Here is a 20211-nt window from a genome sequence, read left to right as displayed (position 1 = left end):
GTCGAGTGCTGTCTGATGGTTTTCCTCATCTACAGTCCAGTTGACTAGTGGATCTCCATTTTAAAGTACAAAGTCTGTACTCTTTCAACCTTCTTCTTTTAAAAACTAAAAAAATTCCATGTCTGAGTATCCTTAACTCATTTCAAGTCTGTCTGAAGCTGAATTAACACATCCACTCTTTAATAAAAATTTCATTTTGTTCTTAAAAACACTTGCTCTTTGAAAACAAATATAATCCAGTGCACTGTCTAGGTCCTCATTCAACCCTCTGGGGCTTAAATTATGCAATTCAAAAATCCTGAAAGCTTTGCTCTTAGGGAGTAACATCTCTAAATCTCCCACTGTATTCCACAGTGATGCCTTCTCAATCCCTACATATTTAAGGTAAGAGAATGAATGCTCATTTTCATGAAATATGCTGCAACTGGATTGTCTTTTTCTCTAACTGTATAATGTACTAGAGAAGAGTTACGCAACATGTTTTAACTTTGATTCTTTACAGTGTCTCCACTTTGTCATTATTTGTTAAAAGAGAGGGACTAACAGCTCATTACAGTTAATGTTGGGGGCTCTGGTTTCACATAGTTTTTCTTTTTTGTAGCAGCGGGTGCCTTCACCTCTAAATGCCAAGTCTACTAATAATAATACTTCTGCACACATCCAACATTTTACATTTGTGTCCTCAGTTGACGCTCTTAACCTGAGGGGCTCATGCTAAATAATAACTGTAGAGTGAGTTAGCATTCATGAATGGGTTTTGTTTGCAATGAGCCTAAAATGGAGGAGTGTAATGACTACAATAGGCCTGGTTAATGAGACACTTGAATCAAACTGAGACATTGTTAATATCATTAGTAACACTTGTGCTTTACCTACTATGACAAGTCAAAAGGACTGCTGTGAAAAAGAACCATTGTCCCAGCATAACATCGTACTATAAACACCTTTACTCTTATTTACCTTTAATCTTGGTAATACCTCTCCCAAACAGCAGATGGCAGAATAAACTCACCCGAGCCATGAAGTCCACAGCAGCGCCTCGGTTCAGCAGGAGTGTGGCCACGTTAATGTTGCCATAGTGAGCTGCGATGTGGAGAGGGGTGAAACCACTCTGGGGATTGAAGAAAGCCGTACAACACGCACATGCAAACAGACAAGCCACACATTACATCACAAACTATGAAACACAATACTCATGTACACTTCAGTAGTGACACTGAGCATTTACAGCAGTCTACAAAGGCCTATCGTTCACATACAATCACACTTTATCATACAAGGACACATTTTACAAAACACTGTTAAACTAACACCTGACTTTTCTCACAGTGGCAGAAAAAGTCCTTTAATAGAAGCATCGAACATGGGGCCATTGGTATGCTGACAACTAGAGGGGTTTTAAAGTCAGTATACCATGCGGGCTTCTATGTGCTTTCATGATACTGAAATATCACTCATCGTTACACTAACACACTGGGAAAGGAACAGTTCGATTATGTGGGCCTGTGTGTAATATACAATTCAATTTAGACAGATATTATTTAGAGGTAATTAGTATGAATCTCACTTACAACCTGATAGTGTGCAAAAAGTGTCCTGCGAATGAACCTGATGTCCATTTGTTAGCATCTTAAATGAGAATCATTTCCCGGCAAAACCCCTGGCTTAGTGAGCAACAGCTGACAAAGCAACAAAAGGACACTGGAAACAATCCGTCCAATGACGGAGGGAATCTCACATTAAGCTATCTAATCACTGAAAATCCCTGTTTCAAATAACCAATGATTGTGTGGGAAGCAGGTGTCTCAGACTTGTGTATCCACATATCTGCTGATATCTGGTGTCCCAAACCGAAAACACTACTACAACTATGAACAATTTCAAAAGATATTCTTAGACTTTGCAATCATATTAGAAAAGTAAGGTAACCAAAAAAAAAATTTTTGGATGAGTCATACCAGATAACTAGCAAGCCTGCCAAAGCCAGAAACAATGCCAACCAAAACAGGCGCACCCAGAAGGTGGCCACCTGACTTTGGTGTGACGAAGGGCTCCTTGTTACCATAGAAGCAGTGTCGAGCTAGCTTATTGCTTTGGTCCCATGCAAAATGCTTTAGGTGCAAGGGTTAAGGATTAGAAGTACTAAAAACCAACATGGGGTAGACTAGTTAACTAATTCTACTAGCTGTCTGTTGCTAGAAGGCTGGGTTCCTTTACAGCTTAATGGGGATTTGGTTGCCATGCAGGTTATGGACAAACCGCTGCTTTTCAATGAATGATAACCACTTTTCATGCTAACACTGGATATCATGTTAATCAGTTTCATGGACGGACTGTGTCAGGACACATTAGGACAACATTTTGTCAACAGTCCCAAAGAATTTTGGCAAAAATAACAGCCGAAGCTTAAGCTTTGGTCACCATGAAACCATTAGAATCAAGGGAAAAACCTTGATACCCAAACCTCCAGCCTCAGGATTAACTAAATCAGTATTAGTGAAACATGCGCTACTCTGACTCTCTCCATGACTAGAAATATCCACTACATGAATGAAGCGATGAAAAGGAGGAAGACGACATTGAGTTAAAATGGAAAAGGGGAAAGTGGAAGGGCTGCAGAAACACTACTGCATCAAGTCAGGAGCACTAGAGTGTTCTTTTTTTTTTCAGAGTTTTTATGAGCTGCGATGGAGAGACTACGTAATGTACAGAGTAGAGGTGTACCTCTGTTGTTCTATTCACCATCATCTACAAAGTCAAGCCAAGAGAGGAGAGAATGGGCAGTTAGTCAGAAAAAAACAGAGAAGGGCCTCCATTGACATGAAGTGGAGGAGCAGAGAGACGGGAGAAGGAGCTCAGTACAAAATAATTTATGTTAAAAAAAATATATTCTTTTTTAAGAATCTTATTTAAGATGTAAGTTTGAGATATAGATAATCTCAAACTTAAAATCCTCTTCCAGCATGATCATACAGTACATTCACCAATAATAATGTCTTCCATACAAAATTTACAAGCATACAGTAATTGTTGTCCTGTTAATATGTGTTAATAATGTTTTTAAATATATATAAACTCAAAATGTACTTCTGCTCGTTTCCCCTTTCTGCCAAAAAGAGCATCAAAAACAAATTCAACCAAGAAAGAAGGAGAGAAAAAGGCAGCAAGAAACAGAAAAACACAGGAAACCAAATACATCCATAATCAAAGAAACAATCACACAATCCAAAAATCAAAGAGATAAAAAAAAACAAGGCAACCAACAGAGACAGACATCAACGTTGTCACTCACCTTAGACTCAACATCCGCATTGTGGTCGTTCTGCAGGAGCAGGGCCGCGGCCTTGGTGTCATCCTTGCGGGCAGCGATGTGCAGGGCAGGCAGGCGTACCTTGCCCTTTGTATCGTTCTCCAGTAGCAAGGAGACCACCTGGTCATGGCCCTGCTGGAGTGCCACCGCCAGAGGCGTGAAGCCATCCTGCATATGAGGAGAAAGAGGGGTCATTGGATGTGGATGATAGTGGATTATTTTTTTCTTTCAAACAAGTCAGAGATAACTTTACGATTGTAGAGGTGACCTTTTTATATTTATGTCACTGTTATCAAATCGTCAAATCACTTGTTTCAATCATTTGGGAGCTCTGCAGAAAATGACAGATAGAAGACTATGGAGTTCAAACTTAAGACAAAATGAGAATTTAACCTGCTTGTAGTGTTCAAGATATTAAGTTATAACTTAAAATTCCATGTCTCAAACAGATGTAGATTTCTGAGCCTCATCTCCATATGGGGCACCAATGTAAGTTACATAATGAATGAATGTGGTGGAGAAGGTTCCCATTTATCTCCCACACACATTATCCTTATGATGCATAATTCAGCTGAAAGCTCCTATCCAATGTGTCATGCTGTGTATCTGAATATGTGTATGAGCACATATATATATGCAATGCATGTGTTTACATTCATATATCAAGTTCACATGAGTACTACATCTATGTGTGCGTGTGCACATGTGCAGGCACAATCTATGTGTATGTGTATGCGCGTCCTGAAGGGCATCCCCTGTTCTACCATGTAGCCCATCAATACAAAACAATGGACTGCAGACTGGCTTGGGTATTCCATTAGCTCCATTAGCTGTTCACGTGCTTGTGTGTGTATACGTGTGGTGACTGGTAATTATGTGTGTGTGTATGGTTTCCACAGGCTGAGTAACGTAAATCAGAGCAGTAATGGCAGCAGCAGCCGTGGAGGAGAGGCAGCGAGCGGAGCGAACCTCGTGTGTGACCCACTCAAGGTCACTCTGCCTCCAACACCATACACTACCAATCAATGAAGCTCTGCCTAGTCCCTCATGAAAGAGATGGGAAGGGAGGGAGGGAGGAGGGGAGGTGGAGGAGGGGGCAGGTAGAGGAGGAGGGTGAAAAGGCCAAAGAGTTGACAGAGCAAGAATGTGAGACAGAGAGGATGAGAAAAAGACAGAGACAGGGAAGTAAAGACAGGACAGAGAGAAGAAGACAGAGATGGAGACACAGGCAGATACAGAGTGAGTAGCGTCGGGGTGACAAAAGGAGGAAGGGAAGGAAACAGAGGGAGAGAGGAGATGAAGGTGGTTAGTAAACAGATGTTAAGACCACACATGACTGAGGCAGAGAAAATGCATGGATACATAATGATATGACTATAGAGAGGTGGACAGGACTGGCACACATACACATATGAACACACACACACAATAAAACATACACACACACATAATAAAACACACACACAAACATGCACGTACTGTACCTCAGTGGCCATACTCTGGCTGGCGCTGTTCTCCAGAAGGAACCGTACCACCTCCAGGTGATTCTCCTGGGCTGCCATGTACAGAGGAGTGAAGCCATTCTGCACACAACACATGCACGCACATTTACACAAATGTTAAAACTTTAATGGCATAGGCTTTTTCCTCTATTTTGCATAGAAACCGCATCATAAAAAATGTAACAGGTCCCAATACGCCTCAAATGATGACACTTTTACTATCAAATCATATCAATGTAAGTGAGAATGTTGAGAATGAAAAATACCCAGGCAATAAATCTCATCTACAAAACAAAATGAAAGAAGCCGCTTGAAGTCTTTCCTCTCACCTTGATCTGATAGAGTTAAATATAACATGCAAGGACAGCAGTTTCCTTGGGAGGCAGAGGCCTAGTTGGCGTGATGCCAGATTCTGTCAGTGAGGATCATTGCACTGAGTGATTCCCTCAATGTTATCGACTTTATGATACAGTATCATACAAACAAATGTGTGCATCACAGCAGTGCGAGTGCATATAAGTCGTTTCAGGGACTAAATGTAGACCAACAGCAACCTTACTGTCATTTTGACATTGTGCGCATGTGCGTGTGAGCGTGCATGCTGAGTATAACCCACCTGAGACTGTGCGTTGACATTGGCTCCATTAGTGACCAGCTCTTTGACGACTTCCGTTTGGCCAGCCAGTGAGGCTATGTGCAGAGCAGTGTTTCCTTTCTGGATTACATGGAACAACCACAGGAATGTGTGTTAAGCTCTGCCCCACCTGTCCCACCGTACTGCTTTTATGTGTGTGACTGTGTGACTGTTTGTCACTATAGTCTATCATGTCAGTATCCATGTGCCCCAGTGAATCCCCTACCACCAACCACACTTTTGTACCGCCTGCGTTCCAGCTCTGGCATCCCCCTGCCTGCACTGCCAACAATGTGTCACTTCCGATGCCGCACGTCCAACACATGCAGTAAATAAGCTCTCGCTGAGCCTCGGCCATAAATAAAGACAGGATAACAGGAGGCTTTTTATGAACCTGTACTGGTCCTTGGTCCCTGTGAAGGCACAGTCTACCCCCAGCCTGTCTCCTGGCCATGTGATACTGGCTCTGTTATTTGCAACAAGTGCTGTTGTGCAATCGTGATCATCCGTCACTTGACTGTATACTACAGATAGACATGTTTGCTGAGGCCAAGGCAGTTTAAATAAAGAGAGAGACAAGACTGTTTGGAATATAAAGTTGCTGAAGAAAAGAGCTTGTGTGCCTTACTGAGCCTAAAAGCTTTTCTTGAGTACAAAACATTTAAATTGTAACGATGCTGACTGCAGTCTTTCTCACCATTAAACCTCTGAACATCCAAGCAAGGTAATCCACATGTTAATTAACAAAGTATTCACAGACAAAGTATTTCATTCATTTTCCCAACAATATCCACTCTTGTAAATCCATATCTGCTCAAAGCAACTAACGCTTGATTAAAGTTTTATAGGATTATATTTAGGCACTGAAGGCACTTGGTTAAAGTTAGGGAAAGATCGTGGCCTTGGTTAAATATTGAAAAACTCAATGACAATCTGAAGCACAAGACACAACGTAGTTAAATAACGTTTAACATCTTGTGGAACCAAACCACAGCAATTCCTTCACTGGAGCATTTCCAGTTTCATTTCCATCAAATATATCTGGCAAAATAAATTAGTAGTATACAGTATAAAACTAATTTCTCGGTGATAGAGTTGCACCATGAACTGCTAGATCAGTCCAGCACGACATCACTACAGACTAAAGAATTAGGTTGAACTATCTCTCTCTGACTGTTTCAAAAAGAAAAGTTAAAGATTCACAAATCTAATGCAATAAAAACACCACAAACTGCAGCCACTGAAATTACAACAGAGTTAAATCAGCTTCTCTCTGACAGTCTCAACATTGTAAACTTCACAAGGGTAGCATTTGTTATTGTGGCTAATGAACCGAGGACACGGCCTCCTATTTAATTCTTCCCACAACAAGAGCACTACAGCATTAGAGGGGCGGATACACAATTAACTTTAGCATCAAACACACCCACACAGCCTAAATGAAATACTCTGTGTTACTACATGTAGATGTCCTCGATGGCACCACCCCCCCAACTGCATAACATACAAATTGATTGCCATTAGGGTGCAGGCAGTGGATTCCCAAGATCTCAAACTAATCCCTCAGCATCCTCGGGGTCACAATAGAGAGACGCTTTAATTGGGGAGATTTTCTCCTTGATCTTGAATATTTCATCGTGTCCTGTGTTTATGTCAGCACTAGGCTTATGGCCTGTGGCAGAGGAGCTGAATGAGACGACTAAATGGGAGTGAAAGCCTTCTGGGTGCAAATCTGGATAATATTTTCAATGGCTCTCCCTCTAGGCTCCTTTTAGCATCAGAGTAAAGATGCTTCAGAGGAGGAGGCCCTCCCCGGATGTATTACACTAAATGATATCATATTGTACAGTCCATGAAATATAACACTACTACTACTGCTGCTGCTTTTGTCCACCTTGTTTTTTTTTTATTAGGTACAATTCCCATTAATACATTCTACTGTTGCAATTATACTGAACTCCTTTTGCTTCATTCTGACATGCAGTATATTTAATTTTTTTCCTCCTTGAATCTCTCACTATTTCTAGCAGTGATCCCCACAGGGATCATTAAATATTGATCCAATATTGAACCCTAACAAAGGCTGCACAATTGCAGTACTCATACTGTAACTGCATGTAACTGCTATACTGCTGCCATTCTTCGTGCTAGATCCAAATATAGTCCCCGTAACATCAGTTGAGCTACAATAGGTGTCAGCGTGGGCTTTACCTTCGTGGCTGCATCCACAGCGGCTCCAAGCTTCAGCAGTTCAGCAACAACCTCTACATGCCCCTCCTTGGAGGCAAGATGAAGAGCGTTCAAACCATTCTGAGAATAAACATATTTAGTGAGTTAGTTTCACTAATGCAATTAAACATATTATGACATAATGTTTGACTGTGTTTAATAAAAGGGTTAAAATCATAAAATATATAAAAATATTCTGCTTGTGCAGTTAGACGTGAGCCCTCGAGCCCTGAATCTGAAATTTAGCTGATGCAGCAGTTTGGTATAAGCATGTTTATGTGTGTGGAAAAGAATAACTCAATATTCTTCTTTAACCTCAAGGAGGACAAACATCCACATGAACATTTAAGTTTCTTAATAACAGTCTCAGAAAACTTACCTGATTGCAAATGTTAATTTCAACCCCAGACTTGAGGTAGTCAAGAACCTTTTCGAGGTTCCCTGCCCGGGCAGCTCGCAGGTAACTGGCATTACTGTCAGACTGCAGAGGAAAAAACAAAGACAGAAAAAGAGAGGCAGACAAGAGAGAGAGAGAGAGAGAGAGAGAGAGAAAGTGAGAGGAGGTGAGTATGTCAAGTCAGACACTGGCCACATGTTCATCTGCATCAACTTATCACACTGTTACAATTATGCACACCGAACAACAAAAGCACATACAAATGCCAAAATGTTACTGTACCAGGTAGAACTCTGTCATATTTTCTCAGACAACCAAAAAACATCTTAATGAGGGGAAAAACTGAGCCAATATCCACACATACAGCGGGTCCATTGTCCCATTATAATCAATCTATAAGTCCGTTAAAAAGCAAACATCTCAAAAAGTAAATCCATGAAAAAAAGCCAACAGAGCCACAGCATATCATCCAAACAGTTCGAGTCATCCTCCGTCATCCATCAGATCCCACTGGACTGTTATTTCAGCTTTGTTAAATCCAAATGTCTCTGATTCCCAAAGGTAGGAAGTTCAGTGACCGGGTGGTCTTTACAGCTGCTACAGAGACCTCCTCTCTTCGAGAAACCTCTTCTGAATCCACAGCGACATGGACTTCTGTGAGTCTATGTCGCTGTGCTACGAGAAGCAGAGCATCTTCTATTCTGCTTGGCTGTCCTTTATTTCACTACAGAAATAGAGCTTTGCACACCAAAATAAAATGATGAGGCAAGCATGTTTTGTTCCTATAACAAATATGGTGTGCATGTGTATGTGTGTGAGTGTGTGAGAGGAAGAGAGGGAGGGGGAGAGACCAAGAGAGAGACTAGAGTACACAAAGGAAAAGAGATGGAGAGAACTAAAGAGAGAGAAGAAGAGAGGGAGGTTGTTTTTCTTCTCTGTGTTCATGGTAGCTCCTAGGACATTGGGTTTGACATAAAATGACACACAGCAAACTCGGCACATTTTGTCTTCCTTCTTTGCAGCAGCCTTGCAAAGAGCATTTTGTAAAACTCAGCACTGGAGCTGCTGAGAACAGGAGGGAGAGAAGCTGTGACATGCTGCTTCATAATACAAGCTCAAAAACCAAATTCCCCTGAATTATCAAAAGCCCAGACCTGCTAAATTTAGCCTTGCGTCCAGAGACATTTAGGATAAACTCAGCAGGGCCAAACGGTATGAGCACTTATCCAACATTGTGCTCTCCACCTCCCCCTTGGCCATGCTCTTCCAGAAATAACTCTGACGAACACAGAGGGATCTGACCCACAGCCAAAATGTGAGTGAAGACATCCAGCATCAGATTGTTCCACTGATAGGCTGTATAGAACCGTGAGAGGAAAATATTTGTGTGTGTGTGTGCTGTATGCATGCACGTGTGGACAAAAAAAATAATGACAGATGAAGCGATGGTCACTTGAACCCGCGTCATTTCCTCATTACAAGAGACCATTGAGCTAAATCTCATATCTCTGCAGCCGATCAGCTCACATCTAGAAATGTCTTCTTCCTTTTTTCCATAACCCCAACTCCCAGAGGACTGCTTGATAGCATTGAACCACTAATGATATTTCTGTTCTTGTGGCCTTGAGAAAAGTCATGATAGAACACAATGTTAGAGAGTGAGAACCAGCATGATAACTGAGGAACAAATGTGAGCCATGGGTCAAGAACAATTATAGAAAATATATGAACCACTACCGACATGTGAAAGTAATATTACAGAGGTGCTTATAGGCTGAAAGATGCATCATGAAAGCTAAAGATAATTTCCCTAAAAGCAGCTGCAAAAGAATCACTGCAGCACTGTTCAGTGAAATAGGCCACTGACTGTGAAAACACATAAACAACCAGTACAGTGGCCTGAATCTCCTAACTACAAAAAGTCTTAGAAACACTGTGGATATGCAAATCGGCATCAGAACTCGATTGCTTGTGTACTAGATCGTGTTATATTATTCTGGATGTCGGGGGCGATGAACAGTAAACTGATGAGACAGATCAAGGGACTATGGAAATTATTCAAAAGCACACCAGTAAATCACAACAGCTGATCCAACAACACAATTCATCATCTAAATATTGTTTAGTTATATTAAGCATTATAACTAAGCATAATAGTAACGGACAGACAGAGGTCTTCTACATGGACACCAAGAGACAGTGTCCTTCATGATGACCTGTTAGAAACACTCTGGCTCCCATCCAGTCTAAACGCAGCCAGCCAGACACTCTCCACCAGCTCTCTGTCATCACAGTGCCCCACCCCGACACTGCCACTGAAGTAAACTCCTGGCAACTTTTTCTATGATAATTCCTCTGTCTGCTACGTTATGTCTACATGTTGTATGGTATCACCATGGTTCATAGTGACAGTTGTTTACAAGTGGTGCCTGCAGGGATGAAAACAATGTCTTTCTGGTGAGAAAGCATGATGGCAAGAAGGGAATCTCAGACCGTAATAATAATTTCCCCAAATGAAATTTCATACACTTCTTTAAATGCTTATATTAAGTTATATATCTCACAACTTGTTTTCTCTTTCTCTCCCTTCTTGTATTGGGATTTTGATAAAACTGTTGGCCACGGTATATTCTTTGAGAAGCTGTAAATCCGCCAGTAAATAAATCTGCCTAACTTCTGTTACAAAATTTAGCTTCCTTATTTTTTTTTTTATCTTAACTTCTTCATAAAATAAAGATTTATTTAAACAAGTCCAGTCCAAGTACTGTGTAGTTGTTATATTTAGTCTCACATGTTGAAAATAGAAAGACTTGTTTGAATACAGCCAAACTCTGCATTGCTGGATTTATTTTTTATGTGCATTTGAAATTTTTGTATTTACCTATCTTTATTTCCACCTCCCTGTTAGAGCATTTATGTCAACATTTGTCCTTTTTAAATGTTAACTATGAATAAATTTACTTGACTTAACTTTCTGCAACAGTTTAAATGACTGAAAGCCATTTTATGCCAAATATTTCACTCTGAATATCACAGTCACCCTCAGCTCCATCATCAATTATTTAAGTCAAATTATATCCACATAATAGAATATCTGTGCAGCATGTGTGAGTCTGTGCATGCCGCCATGCTCGTACACATCCCAACAGTTGTCCTGTATCTTACATAACCGACATGTGTCCTTAGTGTGTGCAGTGCTGTGTACAGCATGAGTGTGCGACCCATGACTCTTAGGCTTTGTTGAGTGTCACCAAATGCTTGACCGCTCTAAAACCTCTGACATGAAAATACACAGGTGACACTGCTGTGGACAGGCAGCATGCATTACAACCACTCAGTGATATTATGCAAGTCAAACATGACATCCAATACTGTAGTCTTTTTTTTATCATTCATTGCAGATATTCAACAGAAGACAACTGGTGGCTTTGTACTGGCAGATGTGTAGCACAAGCAACAATGAAATATTAATACACTTCCAGAAATACCTACCGACGACATACATGCTCTCACTTTAGATAAAGATACAGTACATCTCTAAAAATACTGAGGTCTAATAAAATTTTCAAAGTTAAAGTTTTCATGTTTTTTTTAAAGATACTATTTTGCACTAATCTTTTAAATAGTGCTCTTTGCGTCTCCTTCTGCATCTGCCCAAGTGTAAGTGCCATTAGATTAAGTAGTCTTCATCCATAAGTCACTCATTGCTCTCGTCAGTTTATCCCTTAATGCCTGCACTGAAAACCGGTGACCAACATGTCCAACCTTCCATCCACATCCCATCTACGTCCAACATGAGGGACCTTGAAGTCTTTGTGAATGAAGCATTACAGAGGACAGGGCAAGAGATTAGTAAGAGAAATATCATTAAGCCTCCTCAGATCAGAGGTTCAAAGAAAATGGGGCCATTAAAGACTAGGTTAAGCCTGAAGGAAAGCATTAATCTAATGTTAGATAAAACGGTGAGGAAGAGAAGGGGGGAGAGAGAGAGGGAGTGAGAGAAATCTGACACACAAGTGAAAACTGGAAAAGCTGTGAATTATACCATCATTCCCAATTACAGTCTTACAAAGTCAAAAATGCAGCTTATTGCTGGGTAAGTCGCTGTAAAAACAACAATTAATCATCTCAATTCTAATTAAAAATGCCCTGTGGCAACTGACTGGTGTCTTCACATGCTCTTTAAAAGGCAGAGGGAAAAACTGAAATACTACACAACAATCAAGCCTAAGCGTTGCAGCTCAACAAAATGCAAACCCTGTAATAAAGCCCACGATTTAAAAGTTGAAGATTTAAATTATACCAGAAAGAATCCCCCAGAATTAGATTTTTGAAGAATTGCGTGTAATGTGCAGAGCATCTTCAGATGGCCGATATATCAGCCTGGCTAATTTAACAAGGTAACAATTCTACACTACAACGCTGTGAGCACTGGTGACTATCTATAAGTATTACAGCAAAAACAAATTTTATACTAAACATATGCCCAAGTAAAACTAGCTACCTTTACCATATCAACGGTAGCTAATTAATGAGGAATTTCTTGCCTTTTTTCTAGCCTGGAAAGACTGAAGCTGTATCACAATTCAATATTACGTATTCATTTTAAGCAGGTTTTAATTACATAGTGTGTTCACAATGGAGAAGTGACAAAAATTAAGCGTGCTCAGCATGAACACAAAGAAAAAACACACACACACTTTTTGACTGTGCTGTTGATGAACACGCTTGTCCCAAGATTAATTAGACGAAGAGTAAAGAAGAGTAATGTGTTCACACAGCTCCAGGAAGATTTTGGGACACAGTATCCAGTATCCAGAGCCTGGGCAGCCAGGTTTTTTGGGTGGATTCTAAGTATGGAGATTCATGGCATGCTGGATCTGTGGAGCATTTGTTTTCATTCTGCTGAATCTGTACTTGGCACTTCTTCTCCCCATGACATCAACACACTGATAGTCTAGATGGATAGAGGATATTTAGTTGTATAAAGACCGATACCCCCGGGGATGCAGACTATGATGATGTCAGTCTGGCACTCTGCACCGAGCATGTAACAAATACAGGAACTCAATAGCATTTTGCACTGTAGCCATGTATAAGAAAAATAAGAAATACACGTCTCCACACACTTTTGTGCATTATTAACATACAGGTAAAAGTATCTACGTACAAACACAGACAAACAAGGTACGTTGATGTCATCGCCGTAAGCTCTGGGTGAACTGAGCAAGCTTAGAAGAGGAGAGCCAGACCAGCAGCAGCTGCATTGTTTCACTTTATCCCCTGGTCTCCTGACAGTGCTCCACAGCTCTATGAGTACAAAGGTGGTGGGCCACAACACCCACCAGTGCCAAAGAACCTCACCCCACCAACCCCGCATACATTTTTCTCATCTTTAAACTGTCATATTTCCCCCAATCCCCTGCTCTGCTTAGTCCCTCATTGCATCCTTATTTCTCTCTTTCTCTCAAGGCTAAATATAGAAAAGCCATTGATGAATTAATGCCCCCATTTCACTGTCAACATGCTCATGCCAGAAAATCATTAAGCCTCAGAGAGGTATGGATGGAAAGCATGTTATTGGCAACACAATGAATGGTAATCTATAACAGGAGTGATAACATTTTAGAGACTCCTCAGATTTCAAACACACAAAATGTCTTATGTTCAGTGCATCAACATCTGCTTCACAGCTCATAACGGTACATATCATGTGCAGTTATCTTAAGCATCAGCATCACTCTAACACATCTTTCTATTGGAAGGCACCACGCATTTGAGGAGCACTATAAAGAGGAGTCAGGTGGTTTAATGCCTCCTAATGGCCACTAGGAGGAATGACTGTGAATTGCAGTGTGAGTAAGGAGGTAAGTGAATGAATGAATGAATGAATGAATGATTGAATGAATGAATGAGCAAGTGAGTGAGTACTTTCTTGTTTGACATCTAAAAACATACCAATAAATAAATGCTTGTCACAGCGATCTCTGAAAGAGAGCTTTACTAAGAAAGAAACTCATCACATTATCTATTTCTACAAAAGTTTTTTTTCAAGTGTGACTTAGTTCATATCTTTCACTTTCTCTTATAGAGCCCAAAGTTACTAGTACATGTGCAGTACATGCTTCAGCAAGTACTTGCGAGCCTCGCTACCATCTTTTTTTTAAAGTATATTTTTTTGGGGCTTTTTGTGCCTTTATTGGACAGGATAGTGGAGAGAGACAGGAAATGGGGAGGCAGAGAGAGGGGGAATGACATGCAGTAAAGGCCGTCCGATGCGGGACTCGAACCAGGGCCAACTGCAGCGAGGACTGTAGCCTCTACACATGGGGCGCCTGCTTAGACCACTACGCCACACGACGCCCCTACCATCTTAAAGGAACAGTTTGACATTTTGGAAAATATGCTTTATTCACTTCCTTGCTGAGAGTAGGATGTTTAGACTGATAACACATTCAAGTCCAGAGCTAGGAGATGGTTAGCTTAGGTTATTATCAAGACGGGAAGCAGGGGGAAAAAGACCAAAGGAAGAAAAGAAAAAAAGCACAATGACTAACATGCATGTTACACCCTGTTTGTTATATCTGTGTCTGGGGAAGCGAATAAGCGTATTTTCTAAAAAGAATTTATTTCCTTAAAGAAAGCACATAGACAACATGAATGCACACTGTACAATGTGGATATGCAGGTGCATTGGTAACTACCTGTCTAAGTACCATATACCTTCATGTGTGCTGAATCCTGTATATTATTGCCATGAAGTATCAAACACTCCCTGCTTCAAACACAGTTCATCTGTGTCTGAAGTGCAGCGCTGACTTTCCCAGTTCATACTCACCCAAACACCCATTCAGTCATAATGCATGATACAGGGCTAGTTCATTCACATGGTTTGGTTAACCACTGGATTCAGAACATCACCCTCTGAGACAGTCAGTAACCTCTCTCACATCAACAAATCTCAACACAAATCCAAGTTTTCAGAATTAAACATTACAATTAAAAATGTAAGTATAAACCCAAATGTCAGCACTACTCACTTGTGTTAGGAAGACAGCACCCTCTTCCACAGCCATGCTCACTTTCTTTCCCTCTTTCTTTCTCTCCTCTGTATGAGCAGAAGTGAAACCTGAGCTCAGAGTGGTCAGCCAGCCAAGCAGCCAAACCGCCAACCGGTCATCTATTCAGTCAGTCAGCCAGCTCTGTCCTTATCTTAACCTCATGGGCATCCATCCCACTCAGAGGAGAGAGCAAGGTGCCAACTGCTCAGGTAACAGAGTACAAAAAAAAAAAATCAAAGCACACCGAGAGATGCTAGAACTGGAGGATGCAACAGCTCCTTCCGCTGTCTGGTCGATGACCTGCACTAGATAGAGGGATGGTGGGAGGAAAGACGTGAGTGGCGGGGGGAGAAGAGGATGCCGGGTGGAGAGGAAAGAAGAGAAGGGGTCTATCTAACTCTGCAGTGGTGAGTAAACAAAGCACTGAGCGTCTTGCAGTCTTTCACGCTGCAGAAAGGACACACGCTAAATCCCCTCTGCTGTCTCTCTCCCTCCCTGGCCCCTCTCTATCTCTCGCTCCCTTTTTTTTTTTTTTTTAAATGTGTCAACAACGGGTAAATCCCTGCTGCTTCACAGAAGCTGGCCCCTGCCCCAGAAAGCACCTTCAAATGGGGAGGGTGCAGGAAGAGCACCCTGACTTACCATAGTAGCTGAGGCTTCTCCCTCCCTCTCTGCCTCCTTCCTTTTCTTCCTCACCTTCATTTACTATGAAGGGGTGGGGTGGAGGGGCTGTGAGATCTTGATATGGTGAGCGGGAGAGGGGCTGAACTGAAAATAGCAGCTGAAACAAATACTTGAGCCAAAATGATTCGAGTGGGATATGGTAACCCCCCCCCCCCTCTTGCTATCCCACCCACTCTCTCTCTTTCCCTCCCACTCATTCTCTCTGGTTCACTCCCCCTGCCTCCCTCCGTTTCTGCCAGCACACTGCTCTTTATTGTCATCCTGCTTATCAGCTTTTTTTTTTTCCTAACAAAGACAACTGTGAGTGTGTGTGTTGTGAGTGTGTGTCAAGGCTGGGCTTGCTCTACCTGGTTGGAATGAACCAGGGGGGTCTCAGTGAATGGGGGCTGACAGCGTTGACTCTACGTGTGTGTACTGGGGGAGTTTACGAATCAAGTAACAGCAGAGAACAACAACAATAACACCAGACGCTATTTTGGGGCAAGTGGACCAGTGGGGCCCTCCCAACAATCAATGGGGACACTTTAACAGAGGATTAGGGGCTTTTCCTCTGGTATTAGGGACACCCTCTGTCCTCCCACCTCTCACCCCTCAGCAGACACGCCCCACTGCAGTCAGCTGAGTGGGAACTGGGGATGAGAAGCTCACCCCCACTGATTTCTCCTCACAAGTCCTGCTCATAGCTGAGCCTCAGCGCAGGAGGATAGCAGCCAAGTATACTCTCTGCTCTCCTGGAAAATGTGCATAAAGAGCCTGGATCTGATCTCTATCTATATGAGGGGAAGGGAAAAGACAGCTGAGGTTAAGCCTCACATGGAACATAGTGTATCCCAGTTATATGTTTGATCTTGGGTTGTTACACTTGTGGGTGGTATGTGATCTGATTATCTTATCTCGGAGGACCACCAACAACTGTAAAGTGCTCCCAAAGCTCTATTTCATGCCACAGGATTTCTCAGATAACACATAATAGATAATCCAGAGACGAGACAGCATGTTAATATTGGGCAAATTTGAAAAACATTGTTTTCACTGGCAATTTTTTTAATGCTAAAGGCCAACATTTCTTCAAAGGACGAGTCAGTTTTTACTCCATATTTTTCTCACTGTCAAGAAATCCCACAAAAAGAACAAAACAAACAACATGTTAGTCCTGTACTTTCTCACATCCTTATCCTGTCTGTGTTTACTGGTAAAAAAAAAAACAAGGCTCAGTAATTTCCTAAAACAGCTGGGCACTGTAGTTTTAGCAAATACTTAAACAAGAGTAAATAGCGCATTTGCTGGGTCTATTTTTAGACATGGATTTGATGTGATAGCATGTACTGTATTAACGGTAGCAGAACAGTGTACGTGGGATTGACTTTAGAAGAAATCTCTGTTGCGACAGTGTGGCTCACTGACGTGCTTTTCATAGTTTTTGGACAACAGTGGAGGTCTACAGCACAGAGCAATAAGCTCTATCAGGTTTTGACTACACAGGAAATATTTGTAAGTAGGATCAATTGTTAGTTTTAGTCTTTTCAAGGGATTTGTTGACAATAAGAAAAATAGAACAGAAGTTTAAAGAAAGTTAACAGTTATGGCAAATCAACTATGGTTAAGAATGCTTTGGCAAATAAACAAAACATCAGGACCGCCTCGACCTCTAAACCTTTACTGTAGTGCTGTGTGGTTGAATATAAGCATAATTCCTCAGGATACTTGTCTAAATACACACTTTTGTTGTTGGTGGAAAAGCCGCTCTCCACAGCTGAGTAAATAAACGCTGTGGTCATTGACTTCCATATGGAAAATCCCAGGGACACACTGCTTTGTGGTCACTCTGTCCGTCTGCCTGCATCGTTTTGATAATAAAGAAGTTCATCAGCATCACACCCATGCAAGTTATTTATAGCAGGAATAATACTGTTCTGGCAGCACTGCCTGTAATATCACACACACACTAACATACAGGTTCACACAGGCAGTCACATGCAGCTCATCCATCCCTCAGCTACTGCTTTCACATTCTGTCACCGTTCCAGAGGAATGGCACCACTTGCATTATGGGTATTTTCCAGTGCTATCAACTTTCAGATGGGTGAGGGAGAGAGAGAGAGAGAGAGAGAGAGAGAGAAAGAGGGAGAGTTAGAGACAGTCAGAGAGAGTCGGAGAAATTCAAAAGGAGAACGAGACAGAGTGGTGTACGTGAGAGCTGACAGAGGGAGTGACAGATGCTCTGGACTAGAAGAGGCGAGTTGAACATGTGATTGGTGGATCACAGGCCCCTTCACACTAACACTGCAGTGAGCAGCTTGGAAACGGCGGGGTTACCATGGCTACGGGGGAGGTTACAACAGAAGAGGAAGAGAGTCAAGTCTACTTCTGGAAAATCACCTCTTTTGACACAGTTGTGTTTTACTCTTATGTTACCGCCTGTCAATAATCACACACACAAAATGGCTCGATACATTATCTGAGAATATGACATTGCAATTAGATTCTGAATAGATATTTTTCTTGTGGAGGCATTTGTGTGTCATGCTACGTTGTATTTGTGTATTCATTTATTTGCACAATTGAGTATTTGAACATTGAAATAGGGTGTGAGAGGGAGAGATGGTTGATATGGATAAAATCTTCTCCCACCTATTTGTGTATATATGTATATGGGGGCACATGAATATATTATTATATTCACCTTGTAACTGTTCAACTTTTTATTTCTTATTGGTGCCTTGAGGAATCATTTATATATACAATTGCCGGATGGGAATTAGCAATAGGTGATAGTGAGTGTGATCTTTATTAGTGCTTTAGAAAATAATGTGCGATATAGAAATGATGACCAAATAAGTTGAAATGATCTACTGTTCATTTTACTGAGCTAAGGCACTAAAATAAAATCAGAGATTCAACTGTAACATAGACTACATTTACTAACTCTAAGACAATATTATATCTTAAATCAAGACAGGTTGATTTATACTGATTATTTCTCATGAACTTGTGTAAATATGATCAGTGTGCAATAAATTATAGCACAGATTACCAATCAAAAGCTACTATAATATTTCCTGGAAGTAGTGCTTTGCTCCAGAGCTGTTTTATGCTTGTGACACACAACCCTAAAAAGTCATATATGCTTATATATTCAAAGGGAACAGAAATGGCTCTGAGCAAATCCAGTTGTCTCCTGGCTGGCTTGCCTTTCCTACGTTCACAAACATAAAAGGCAAAATCAGCCATCTCAGAGGAGCTGTAAAATATCACACCATCCTCATTCTGGGGAGTATCCTCAGTATTTGTAGAGAAGATACAACACACACACACACACACACACACAGCAGACGAATATTTACTGTTCCTGCTGCACGGAGCTCGCTCAAGGGCACAGCTCCTCTCTGTCACCTGGGAGATGAGACCGTCGGGGAAGGAGGGGAGAAGGAGAGGAAGTGAGGGAGGGAGGGAGGGAGCTAAGAAGGCAGAAAGGAAGGGTAGAGAACAGAGGAAGAGGAGGAAAGGAGGGAGGGAACTTGAAAAGGAAAATAGGTGAACCATTCAACTTGAGCAGCAACTGAATAAGCAAACCTCAGATGTCATCACACATCAACACCATATGTTCATCAGAAAAACCCTACGATGTAGACGTAAAAAAAATATCTCTGAAATACAATTTAAATCCTACATTCCTATTTTTGTGCTTGTTCTGAGGCTGCTGGAAGCATGCTGAGGCGACAACTGAAAGAATCCCATTATTTCCCATCTTATTACCATTTTCTACTACTTCTGCACAAATGGAGCCTCCTGTCTCTCTACTGTCTAGGACCAGGGACAAGAACGCTGACCCTGACGTGGGGAGAGCTTGAATGTCGCATTGGATTTCATCCAACTGACTCGTCAGCTGTACAGGTGAAACCTACACACTAGAGCACGATGCTGGATCAATAGATGTCCCGCCAAAAAGTCACCCTACAACAGGCTCCAGAAGAGCAAAGGTGGGACAATGAAACGCATACAGGGGAGGGGGAGTGGTATAAGGAACGTGCAGGGTGTGGGTAGGGTTGAGAACAAAAAGTCAGAGGCTGAGGAGAGACAGTACAAGAGAGGCAGAAAAGAGTAATAGAGCGGAAACGATTAGTATACGAGTCAAGTCACAAAACGTATCTCTACTGATTCATCTTTTCAGTCATTTTTCAAGGAAAAAAAGACAAATATTGTCTGGTTGCAGGTTGTGAAATGGCAGTATTTGCTTCTTTTCTTTGTCATATATCTCTTTCTAAATATCTTTGTGTTGGCTGACGACACTTGGAGTATTTTACACTATTTTCTGACATTTTATAGACCAAACGATTAACAGATTCATCCAAAAAATAATCCAGGATTAATCAATAATGCAAATGAGAGACATT

The 20211-nt window shown here is 41.4% G+C and overlaps 1 protein-coding gene across 1 annotated transcript in view; it reads right to left on the bottom strand.

The window, feature by feature from the left end:
• LOC111663755 (ankyrin-3-like) overlaps window positions 1-20211 on the bottom strand; it is a 123673-nt gene that overhangs the window by 52947 nt on the left and 50515 nt on the right. Inside the window, exons 2-7 of the mRNA XM_087177087.1 lie at window positions 8055-8156; window positions 7658-7756; window positions 5429-5527; window positions 4795-4893; window positions 3293-3478; window positions 1013-1111 (exon numbers count right to left, since the gene is read on the bottom strand). Coding sequence (XP_087033213.1) covers window positions 1013-1111; window positions 3293-3478; window positions 4795-4893; window positions 5429-5527; window positions 7658-7756; window positions 8055-8156 — 684 coding nt within the window. The remainder of the gene's footprint in view (window positions 1-1012; window positions 1112-3292; window positions 3479-4794; window positions 4894-5428; window positions 5528-7657; window positions 7757-8054; window positions 8157-20211) is intronic.

This window comes from Seriola lalandi, unplaced genomic scaffold (genome assembly GCF_002814215.2).
Source record: "Seriola lalandi dorsalis isolate HSWRI2012SDOR001 ecotype SW California unplaced genomic scaffold, Sedor1 jcf7180002054580, whole genome shotgun sequence".
NCBI lineage: Eukaryota > Metazoa > Chordata > Actinopteri > Carangiformes > Carangidae > Seriola > Seriola lalandi.
The sequence above is the reverse complement of the archived record's forward strand: the minus strand, read 5'-3'. Positions and strand labels throughout refer to the sequence as shown.